The 11,939-nt window shown below is 42.5% G+C and overlaps 2 protein-coding genes across 3 annotated transcripts in view; one reads left to right on the top strand and one right to left on the bottom strand.

Annotated features, from left to right (window-relative positions):
• Nucleotides 1-782: 782 nt before the first annotated feature.
• Nucleotides 783-11,939, bottom strand: part of LOC308438394 (apolipoprotein L3-like) — a gene marked incomplete at both ends in the record, with an annotated part of 14,645 nt that continues 3,488 nt past the window's right edge. The window contains 2 exons of the mRNA XM_080939745.1: nt 783-1,647; nt 4,160-4,264. Of these exons, the coding sequence (XP_080795871.1) occupies nt 783-1,647; nt 4,160-4,264 (970 nt within the window). The remainder of the gene's footprint in view (nt 1,648-4,159; nt 4,265-11,939) is intronic.
• Nucleotides 2,819-3,289, top strand: LOC308437861 (small ribosomal subunit protein eS19-like; the record flags this gene model as incomplete). Of its 2 annotated transcripts, XM_080939069.1 has the most annotated exons (2): nt 2,819-3,033; nt 3,177-3,289. In XM_080939069.1, exons 1-2 carry the CDS (start codon nt 2,832-2,834, stop codon nt 3,287-3,289), a joined length of 315 nt encoding a protein of 104 aa, XP_080795195.1. In that variant the 5' UTR covers nt 2,819-2,831. The 2 variants fall into 2 exon arrangements, with proteins under 2 accessions (XP_080795195.1, XP_080795194.1); XM_080939068.1 differs by having other exon boundaries at nt 2,819-3,269.

Genomic DNA, 11,939 nt, shown 5'->3' with positions numbered 1-11,939 from the left:
TGTGTAGGTCAGTGTTCACAAGTTTATTCTTCAAAAATGACGGACCAAGTGTGGCCCTTCCTGCTCATCTTGGCAGATCTCATCCAATCACTGCAGATTTTAAACATCAAGAGGCATCAAACCTTAGGATTTTCCCAGGAGGCTGGAACAAAGTGGATTCCCTCGTCATATCCTGTCACCTCTCCTTCCATCGGCATCCGTGGTGGCATGTAGGGCCAAGAATTTGTGATGACTGGACGGTTGGCATTCCCAATATCCTCTCTTTCTAGCCTTTAACATTTCACCAACGGCACCCACAGGACCCAAAACCAAGAACAGGAAAGGATGTTCACAATCAGAGTCTGATTGTAAGACTGAGAAATCTTTGGAAAAACACACAGTTAGGAGAAGAAACGAGGACAAGGTCTCTGTGCCACCAATAAAAAAGCAGTGGAAAGATTGACAGCTCAGTGGACAGAGAGGATGGTGAGCCTAGGCTGGAGAAGTATGGTGGACATAACCCAGGAGCAGCTGTGATGTGGTTTAGTCAGGACTTGGATGTGTTCCCAGCTTGGGAGCTTGGGTCTTAGTTGGGAAGATGGGAGGTTGATGAATCTAAGAATTCTGGTAAGAGGTCATGAGACTGTCCCATCTGTGTTCTGGCTTCCTGTCTCTTAATGTGCTCTCTCCCTTTGGCAGGCACTGCCTTAAAAGGGATATGGTCAGGGGCTCCCATGCGCTCAAGGCTCTGTCCAGCACATCCCCTCCCCCTAGTCCCGTGAGCTGCACTGAAGAGGAAGTGATCACTGAATCAGGCTGTCATAAACCTGGTTTAGCTCCTGCAGCTTCTGCTCCAGGTCCTGAGCCTGCTGCCTTATCTCTGCAGCAGACTCTGACTTAGCACCTTCATGCAAATGCTTTGAGTCTTCCACAAGGCTAACCACATCTAGCAGGAGGAAAAGACCCGAAGTGGCTGCACCCGTGATCCGGGCTCCTTTGGTCATTGCCAGAGCAGTACCTCCAAAGGCTTTCTGAACCTGTTTAGTGTTTCGGGCAGATACCTTTCCTGTGGTCATGAGACGCCTGGCATTATTTGCTAGACGAGGGTTGGCTTTGGCCAGTTTGATGGCTTGAATGTTATTATTGATGCTTTTCAGGTTCTTGAAGGAATTCATAGATACAGAAACAAGTCTGGGGCCACACTCATCAAGAACATCTTTCAAGTCCTTCATTGTGTCTTTGTTCGTTGGCATCAGCTTGCTGGCTTCAGCTTTAGCAGACACCATGCTTACCTTTTCTACAATGCTTGTGGAAACACTAGTCACAGCTGATGCTGCCCCCAGCCCCAAGCCAGTGGCTGACAGTGCCAGACTGACTCCTGCTGTCACAGGTGCCAGAGTCAGACCGAGGATTGTCAGGACTCCAGACACAGCACTGCTGGAGCTGGCCACCACCTGTGAGATGGTACAGTCCCTATGCACCTTGTCAACCTTGTCAGCCAGGGCGTGGAGCTTCCTGATGCTCTCCTCAAGCTCCGGTTTCACCCGAAAATAAGCATCCAAAAACTTTTCTCTGTGCCACAGTTCATTTTGGAGTTCCTCTTCATTGTCTGTGTCAGTATCAGCTACAGTCTCGTCAAGATCTTCACTCAAGGCATCTTCCTCTTTCCTGCAACAGGAGAGGAGATCTGAGTGAGGACGACATTGTAGAGTAAGATCTGTCCTGAGGAACCCACAGAGCATTCGCTGTGAACTGCAGGAGACTGTAACGGGGCAATAAGCCCTTTCTTACCCCTATGAGCATGCCTGACATATCACACCATTCTTAGTTTCTAAGGACACAGTGAACTGGAAATCCATCTATAACTGTCCCTTTAATTTTATTTTATGTATATGACTGCTTCTCCTCCATGTGCATCTGTGGACCATATTTACTCCTGGCGCCCATGGAGGGTAGAGGAAGGAAGGAATCGGATCCCTCAAACTGGAATTACATCAGCCTGAGCCATCATGAAGGAGCTGGTCACTGACTGACTCAGCATCAGGAGGAGCAGCCTGTCCTCATCACTGAGCTGCCTGTCTTGCCCTCCAGCCCTCACTTCTATTGCTAGACATTTAGTAACGGAGCCTTCCCCTCAAGGTCAATGTCATCACTACCGAAATAATTCTAGTAGGAAATAACTCTATACAAAGAGAGAGAAGTTAGAGAAAGAAATTAACCCTTTTGTTTAGGGAACATTCGTGTTCAATGTAGAGTTCACTTCCCTTAAGAACCGCAGTCCCCTGGACTCAGTTGCTGGGACATCACCTGTCTGCCCTACATTGTCCTGCTCGTCAGGAGTGTCCATTTTTTTTTTTGGAGTTCTGGGCTGTGAGACCCCTGAAAATTGGACATTCTTAAGAAAGCAATGCTATATAGGACATTCTTTGAAACTTGAGGAGTTTTGCCCTGCAGTGCTATGTCCTCCTGAGCTGATGGGGCAGCTCACAGCTAAGATCCATCCACTCAGAACCCAGCACATAGGTCTCCCTTCTAGCTGTGAGCGAAGGTAAGGAAACACGCGAGTGTTCCCCACTGAGGTGTGGGGATATCTCCATTCACAACATGGGCTCAGCTCCCTAAGGGGGACCCCAGATCACTCATGCGGATGGTGTATCTGATCAAGGCCCAGCAAACTTCTGGATACTAAAGCTTAGGTGAACACAATATTTGTTCCTTGAGAAAACTAAGTCTTCTAAACTTCTTCCCCAGTACGGATGGACCTAGACTTTTCATACCCTTCCAGTGTATGCTGGGCATATACTGTTAAGGCCTGGCAAGAATCCTAAGTGACGCAGCGCAGAGGCCGCACGATGCCCGGAGTTACTGTAAAAGACGTTAACCAGCAGGAGTTCGTCAGAGCTCTGGCAGCCTTCCTCAAAAAGTCCGGGAAACTGAAAGTCCCCGAATGGGTGGACACGGTCAAGTTGGCCAAGCATAAAGAGCTTGCCCCCTATGATGAGAACTGGTTCTACACACGAGCTGCTTCCACAGCACGGCACCTGTACCTCCGCGGTGGTGCAGGGGTTGGTTCCATGACCAAGATCTACGGAGGACGGCAGAGAAATGGTGTCAGGCCCAGCCACTTCAGCAGAGGCTCTAAGAGTGTGGCCCGCCGAGTCCTCCAAGCCCTGGAGGGGCTGAAAATGGTGAAAAAGGACCAAGATGGGGGCCGAAAGTTAACACCTCAGGGACAGAGAGATCTAGACAGAATTGCTGGACAGGTGGCAGCTGCCAACAAGAAGCATTAGAACAAAGGATGCTGGGTTAATAAAATGCCTCATTCATAAAAAAAAAAAAAAAAAAAAAAAGAATCCTAAGTGAGGTTGTGAGAACACCCCAGCTTTGACGCTTAGCCTCCATCAGGTTCCCATGTCCATCCTTTGTTGGGTTTGGCCTTGACTTTCCTCAGGATGATCCCATGAGGTCAGCTTCACAATGGCTCTACTCTGCTCTCTACTGCCTGACTCTCAGATCCTCTGTGATGTGTCTCCAGATGAATGGATATCAGAATTGTTCTGTCTCTGTGTCTTAGAGCATCAGTCCTGAACAGTGTCTTCCTGCCTGTGGTAAGTTGCATCAGATTAAATGTTGTTTCCCATGGGAGCTTTATTGGTGTGTGGCACTCCATGTGACCTCTCACATGGGGCACTGAGTCCTGAGGACAACAGAAGATTCTGCTTAAAGCCCTTGATGGGACCTGGAGATGTGGCTAAGATGGCAAAGTGTTTCCAAAGAGGCCTCTGGAAGACTGAACTCAGGCCCCAGCACCCACACTTAGTGGCTCACAGCTATAGGGGATCTGGTATCCTCTTTTGGCCTTGATGTACTATGTACTTGATTGTACTATGTCTTAGGGAGCTCACACATGCCCTCACTTCATTTTAAGACTGTGTGTCCTTAAATTCTCTGTCTCCTAATGCAGTCACCAGGGGTAGGGCTTTTACTAATGAGTTTAGGGACAGAACAGCGTCTCTAACACTGGTGACATTATTCAAATATGTCCTATGACGAGTACTCAGACACACACTTCACCAGCTTGTCCCTGATCCATTCACACATTATGCAGGGTCCTCTAACCTTGTTCTTTTCCCTTCCCATCCAGAGAGAAAAAGGCTTCACTGAGTCTTTGCCCGAGTACCTTTCTTTCTTGTCCTGCAGGTCATGGTGGAGATTGTCTTCACCTTCTCCGTCAGGATCTGCAAAGATCTTACTGAGAGCTTCTCGCAAGGCCTCTTCCTCTTCCCTGTAATAGGGGAAGATTGATAAAGGAAGACCACTTGTAAAAGAAACTCACCTACATGCAAAAACCACACACACACACACACACACACACAAAATTACTAAAAACATTGAAAGGCTAACTTTTAGTTGCTGGGAGCTGACAGAAGTAAGAAATTCCCTTAGCTTGAAAAATACCATTTTACACAGATATTAGTAGTCTAGGTTTCTGTTTCCCATAGTAAAGACCTTTTCCCAGAAATTTAGGTGATCTCACTTTGGTCAGGTCGCTAGCAGAAGTCACCCAGGCAACAGATCCTCCAGAGGTGGAGGGTTCATAGGCCAGTGATGTAGAGGAAGAAGAGGCTGAGGAAGAGACCTCCCCCAACATTCAAAATCTGGACACCACAGAGCCTGCCACACCAGATAACCCACACATGCAGAGCTCAATAGAGGATTCGCACTCTGTTTGTTCAGCCTGCCAGTCACCATATACTTATAAAACCCTAGATATTAAAGTCCTAGAGAAATTGAAATTGGCAATAACCACCTACAGCCCCGGAGGCCTCTCTTTGATGGCCTCAACACGAACTGTCTCCCTAAAATGTAAGGCCACCACCAACAAATCTCGTGGCTGGTGTTTCCTTTTAACTATTAGAATATTAGATAGGAGAACGGATTCTGACTAGCCAGGGGGCAGAGAGATCTCAGCGGAGCACTCGAAAAGAGCTTGATCCAGGGATCCAGGAACCCCGCTGCACTGGGCCCTCTGTTCCCAGCTTCTGGGGTGCACAATAGGCACTTGGAACATCCGCCACTAGGAACAGTGGAAACCCAGAGACACAAGCCAGGTACAAGGGAAAGGCAAGAACCAATCACTGACAACAAGATGGCAAGAGGAAAGCGAAAGAACGTACCCCAGGGAAACCAAGACAACCTGGCAACACTAGAACCCAGCTCTCCCATCACAACAAACAGTGGAATACCAAACACTCAAGAAAAAGAAGACTCAGACACGAAATCCTACCTCAAGATAATGATCGAGATTCTTAAACAAGAACAGGAGGAAAAGCAAAAAGAACTAGAAGCTTTTAAAGAAGAAACAAGAAAAACACTCAAAGAACTCAAAGAACTAGAAGAAAACAGAACCAAAGAGATGAAGGAATGAAGAAGGAATTTAAAACGGAAATGGACACAATAAAGAAAACACTAAAAGAGATAACCCTAGAGGTAGAAATCCTAAAAGGAAATCAGGAGTCACAGATACAAGCATTTCCAACAGACTACAAGAGATGGAAAAGAGAATCTTGGGGGCCAAAGACAACATTGAAAACATAGACCAAACAGTCAGAGAAGATGCAAAAGCCAAAAAGCTTCTAACCCAAATGTGCAGGAGATCCAGGACACAATAAAAAGACCAAACCTAAGGATAATAGGAATAGAAGAGGGAGAAGAATATCAACTAAGAGGTACAGTAAATATCTTCAACAAAATCCTGGAAGAAAACTTCCCTACCCTTAAAAATGAGATGACCACGAGCATAAAAGAAACCTACAGAACTCCAAATAGGTTGGACCAGAAAAGAAATTCCTCCCGACACATAATAGTCAAAACTCCAAGTGCCCAAAGCAAAGAAAGAATACTAAAAGCAGTAAGGGAAAAAGGTCATGTAACATATAAAGGCAGACCAATCAGAATCACACCTGATTTCTCAACAGAAACTATAAGCTAGAAGAGCCTGGACAGACATCATGCAGACCCTAGGAGAGCACAAGTGCCAGCCCAAGCTGCTATACCCAGCAAAACTATCAATCACCATAGATGGCGAGACGATGATATTCCAAGACAAAACTAAATTCACACAATATATGACCACAAACCCAGCACTACAACGAATTATAAGTGGAAAACCCAATACAATGAGGGGAACCACCTCATAGTAAAAACAAGAAAACTTCCAAGCAAAAAAACTAAAGGAAGAAAGACACATAGGCACAATTCAACCTACCAAGGTAACAATAGCAGGAAACAGCAACCACTATTCCTTGATATCTATTAACATAAATGGACTCAACTCCCCAATAAAAAGATATAGGCTATCAGACTGGATACATAAACAAAGCCCAGCATTTTGCTGCATACAGGAAACTCATCTCAGAGACAAAGACAGACACTATTTCAAAATAAAAGGTTGGGAAAAAAACCTTCCAAGCAAATGGCCCCAAGAAGCAAGCTGGAGTGGCCATTCTAATATCAAATAAAGTAGGTTTTTCAACCAAAAGTTATCAAAAAAGATAAGGAAGGACACTTTTTACTCATTACGGGGGAACTCTGTTAGGAGGAACTCTCAATCCTTAACATATATGCTCCAAATACAAAAGCACCCATATTCATAAAAGAAACCCTACTAAAGCTCAAAAAATACATTTTACCCCACACAATAATAGTGGGAGACTTTAATACCCCACTCTTACCAATGGACAGATCATGAAAACAGAAACTGAACAAGGACACTGCAAAACTAGCAGAGACTATGAACCAACTGGAATTAATAGATATCTATAGAACATATCATCCTAAAACAAAAGAATACACCTTCTTCTCAGCACCTCACATCACCTTCTCAAAAATTGATCACATAATTGGACACAGAACGAGCCTCAATCGATACAAGAAGATCGAAATACTCCCATGCACCCTTTTGGATCACCATGGTCTAAGGCTGGTCTTTAATAACAACAAAGACAACAGAAAGCCCATATACACATGGAAACTAAACAATGCTCTATTAAACGATAGCAGGGTCAAAGAAGAAATAAAGAAAGAAATTAGGGATTTTCTAGAATTCAATGAAAATGAAAACACGACATACCCAAACCTATGGGATGCAATAAAAGCAGTACTGAGAGGAAAACTCATAGCTCAGAGTGCTTCCAAAAAGAAACTGGAGAGAGCATACACTAGCAACCTGACAGCACAGTTGAAAGCTCTAGAACAAAAGGAAGCAGATACACCCAAGAGGAGTAGAGGGCAAGAAATCAAACTTAGGGCAGAAATAGACCAAATAGAAACAAAAAGAAACATTGAAAGAATCAACAAAACCAAGAGCTGGTTCTTTGAGAAAATTAACAAGATTGATAAACCCTTAGCCAGACTAACTAGAGGGCAAAGGGAGAGTATCCAAATTAACAAAATCAGAAATGAAAGTGGAGAAATAACGACTGAAACTAAAGAAATTCAAGAAATCACCAGATCCTACTACAAAAGCCTATACTCAACAAAGCTGAAAAATCTGGAGGAAATGGATGAATTCCTAGACAGATACAAGATACCAAAGTTAAACCAGGACCAGGTAAACCATCTAAATAATCCCATAACACCTAAAGAAATAGAAGCAGTCATCAAAAGCCTCCCAACCAAAAAAAGCCCAGGTCCAGATAAGTTCAGTGCAGAGTTTTATCAGACATTTATTGATGACATAATGCCAATACTCTCCAAACTATTCCACAAAATAGAATCCAATGGAACACTACATAACTCATTTTTTGAGGCTACAATAACCCTTGTTCCTAAACCACACAAAGACCCTACAAGGAAAGAGAACTTCAGACCAATCTCACTTATAAACATTGATGCAAAAATACTCAACAAAATCCTTGCAAACCGAATCCAAGAACACATCAAAATGATCATTCACCATGATCAAGTAGGCTTCATCTCTGGGATGCAGGGATGGTTTAATATAAGGAAATCCATCAATGTAATCCACCATATAAACAAAATCAAAGAAAAAAACCACATGGTTATCTCACTAGATGCTGAGAAAGCATTTGACAAAATCCAACACCACTTCATGTTAAAAGTCTTGGAAAGAACAGGAATCCAAGGCCCATACCTAAACATAATAAAAGCAATATACAGCAAACCAACAGCCAACATCAAACTTAACTGTGGGAAACTTGAAGCAATCCCACTAAAATCAGGTACTAGACAAGGCTGCCCACTCTCCCTGTACGTATTCAACATAGTACTGGAAGTCCTGGCCAGAGCAATTAGATAGCAAAAGGAAATCAAAGGGATACAAATCGGAAAGGAAGAAGTAAAAATATCACTATTTGCAGATGACATGATAGTATACTTAAGTGACCCAAAAATTTCCACCAGAGAACTTTTACTTCTGATAAACAACTTCAGCAATGTGGCTGGATATAAAATTAACTCAAACAAATCAGTAGCTTTCCTCCACTCAAAGGACAAACATACTGAGAAAGAAATTAGTTAAAAGATACCCTTCACAATAGTAACAAACAATATGAAATACCTTGGTATGACCCTTCAAAGCAAGTGAAGGACCTGTATGTCAAGATCTTCAAATCCCTAAAGGAGATTGAAGAAGATCTCAGAAGATGGAAAGTTCTCCCATGCTCATGTATTGGAAGGATCAACATTGTAAAAATGGCCATCTAACCAAAAGCAATCTACAGATTCAATGCAATCCCCATCAAAATTCCAACTCAATTCTTCATAGAGTTGGAAAGAGCAATTTGCAAATTCATCTGGAATAACAAAAAACCTAGAATGTCGAAATCTATTCTCAACAACAAGAAAATTGTCTGCAGGAATCACCATCCCTGACCTCAAACTATATTACAAAGCAATTGTATTAAAAACTGCATGGTACTTGTACAGACATTGGTAGGTAGATCAATGGAACAGAATAGAATATCCAGAAATAAATTCTGTCACTTATGGTCACTTGATTTTTGACAGAGGTGCTGAAAACATTCAATGGAAAAAGGACAGCCTCTTCAACAAATGGTGTTGGCTCAACTGGTACTCAGCATACAGAAGAATGAAAATAGACCCTTTCTTGTCTCCTTGTACAAAGCTCAAGTGCAAGTGGATCAAAAATCTTCACATAAAACCAGGTACACTGAAACTATTAGATGAGAAAGTAAGGAAAATCTTAGAACACATAGGCACAGGGGAAAATTTCCTGAACTGAACACCAATGGCTCATGCTCTAAGATCAAGGATTGAGAAATGGGACTTAATAAGATTGCAAAGTTTCTGTAAGGCTAAGGACACTGTCAAGAAAACAAAATGGCAGCCAACAGATTAGGAAAAGATCTTTACCAATTCCACATCTGATAGAGGTCTAATATCCAATATATGAAAAGAACTTAAGAAGTTAGACTCCAGAGAATCAATCAATCCTATTAAAAATGGGATACAGAGCTAAACAAAGAATTCTCAATTGAGGAATATTGAATGGCTGAGAAGTATCTAAGGAAATGCTTGACATCCCCAGTTATGAGGGAAATGCAAATCAAAACAACCCTGGGATTCCATCCTACCCCAGTCAGAATGGCTAAGATAAAAAAATTCAGATGACAGAAGATGCTGGTGAGGATTCAGAGAAAAAGGAACACTTCTCCACTGTTGGTGGGGTTGTAAACTGATACAACCACTCTGGAAATCAGTCTGGCGGTTCCTCAGAAAATTGGACATAGTCCTACTTGAAGACCCAGTTATTCCACTTCTGGACATATACACCAAAGATGCTCCAACATACAAAAAAGAAACATGCTCCACAATGTTTATAGCAGCCTTATTTATAATAGCCAGAAGCTGGAAAGAACCCAGAAGTCCTTCAGTAGTTCAATGGATACAAAAATTGTGGCATATTTACACAATGGAGTACTACTCAGCAACTAGAAACAATGACTTTATGAAATTCCTAGGAAAATGGATGTATCTAGAGAATATCATCCTGAGTGAGGTAACCCAGTCACAAAAGAACAGACATAACATGTAGTCACTGATAATTGGATACTAACCCCAGAAAGCTCTGAATACCCAAAAAACAACTCACAGATCATATGAAGCTCAACAAAAGAAAGGCCCAAAAGTGGAAGCCTAAATCCTTCTTATAAAACAACAACAACAACAAGTGTATAGTACCCACTCAGAGTGTGGTACACCTAGACCTTAAATCCTTAATAACTCAAGAGCTAAGACGTTAGCCTTGTGGCAACTTTTGGTATTTAAAAATCATTATACTTAATCCATACACACCAAGAAAACATGTCTATTTCCATGTTACATCTTGTTTTACATGTAGTTTATTTTTATGTTAACTAGTAAGATTTCAATGCATACTATCAAACCTTTAAAAAAATCAAGTACTGACAAAATAAATTCATATAGTTTTATGCCAAAATGCTTTTAATAATTTGTAATCTCTCTTTCTCTTTTTTAAAAAATAAAGTTATAAGAAAAAAAAAGAGAAAAACTCACCAGGCCATTCAGGCCACCTTCATAAATTTCAGTGTCAGGTTGCTCTGTTATTTCTGCTGAACTATTCACCCATTTTTCCATGGCCTACCACCCTTCTCCTCTCCATTTTTGACTCATTAGTAGGTTTCCTAATACTGCTGGCAGATGGACTTCACGAGTCAGCAAATTGACTCCCTGGCATCCAAACCTATACAAGTTCATTACGACCAACTTGACCTAGTAGATAGTGGCCTTGATGAACCCACGGCAAGTGGGCCTCCTACAGGATCTGCACAGAACTCAGATCTAAGCACTATGCATACTCGCTTAAGAGCAGCGTGGGCACCAGTGAGAGGCAAAGCACTGTAAGGGGAGGACCATGCATTGCCTCTGAGTCCCCTGGGAAGCCAACCTGGTTCCACAGAGGTTGTGTTCAGAGGTGGTCCTTGGCCATTCTTGAATCTCTGACAAGGACACTTAGACCCTCTCCTCCTCAAAAAGGCACCATGTAAACACATCTAGGAGGATCAAGTCAATGCTTCTTCTCTCTGGTTAAAGCCCACCGTCTGCAGACGGATGTATGTATCTACTCGCCTACATCCACTCGGGTTATAAACAAATAAGAAGGGAGGATATGCCGGGAGCTGACAGAAGTAAGAAATTCTCTTAGCCTGAGTAATGGCTTTTTACATAATTCTCAGCCTAGGTTTCTGTTTCCCACAGAAAAGGCCTTTTCCCAGAAATTAGGTGATCTCACTTTGGTCAGGAAGCTTGCCAAGTAGAACGGTCACCCAGGCAACAGATCCTCCAGAGGTGGAGGGTTCATAGGCCAGTGATGTAGAGGAAGGAGAGGCTGAGGAAGAGACCTCCCCCGACATTCAAAATCTGGACACCACAGAGCCTGCCACACCAGATAACCCACACATGCAGAGCTCAATAGAGGATTCGCACTCCATTTGTTCAGCCTGCCAGTCGCCATATACTTATAAAACCCTAGATATTAAAGTCCTAGAGAAATTGAAATTGGCAATAACCACCTACAGCCCCGGAGGCCTCTCTTTGATGGCCTCAACACGAACTGTCTCCCTAAAATGTAAGGCCACCACCAACAAATCTAGTGGCTGGTGTTTCCCCTTAACAATTAGTGTCTTAGATAGGGCCAAGACAAAAGACTGGACAAAAGGTTTCTCCTGGGGACATAGGCTCTACCAATATCACACTGACACAGGTCCAACTTTCACCAAGAAAACTTTGTCTATTTCCATGTTACATTTTGTTTTACATGTACTTTACACTTATGGTAACTAGTAAGATTTCAATGCATACTATCAAACCTTTAAAAAAAAATCAAGTATTGACAAAATATATTCATATAGTTTTATGCCAAAATGCTTTTTAAAAATCTGTACATGTATCTCTCT

The sequence above is a fragment of the Micromys minutus genome (genome assembly GCF_963924665.1).
Source record: "Micromys minutus genome assembly, chromosome: 27".
Taxonomy (NCBI): domain Eukaryota; kingdom Metazoa; phylum Chordata; class Mammalia; order Rodentia; family Muridae; genus Micromys; species Micromys minutus.
This window is presented reverse-complemented; position numbering and strand designations above follow the sequence as displayed.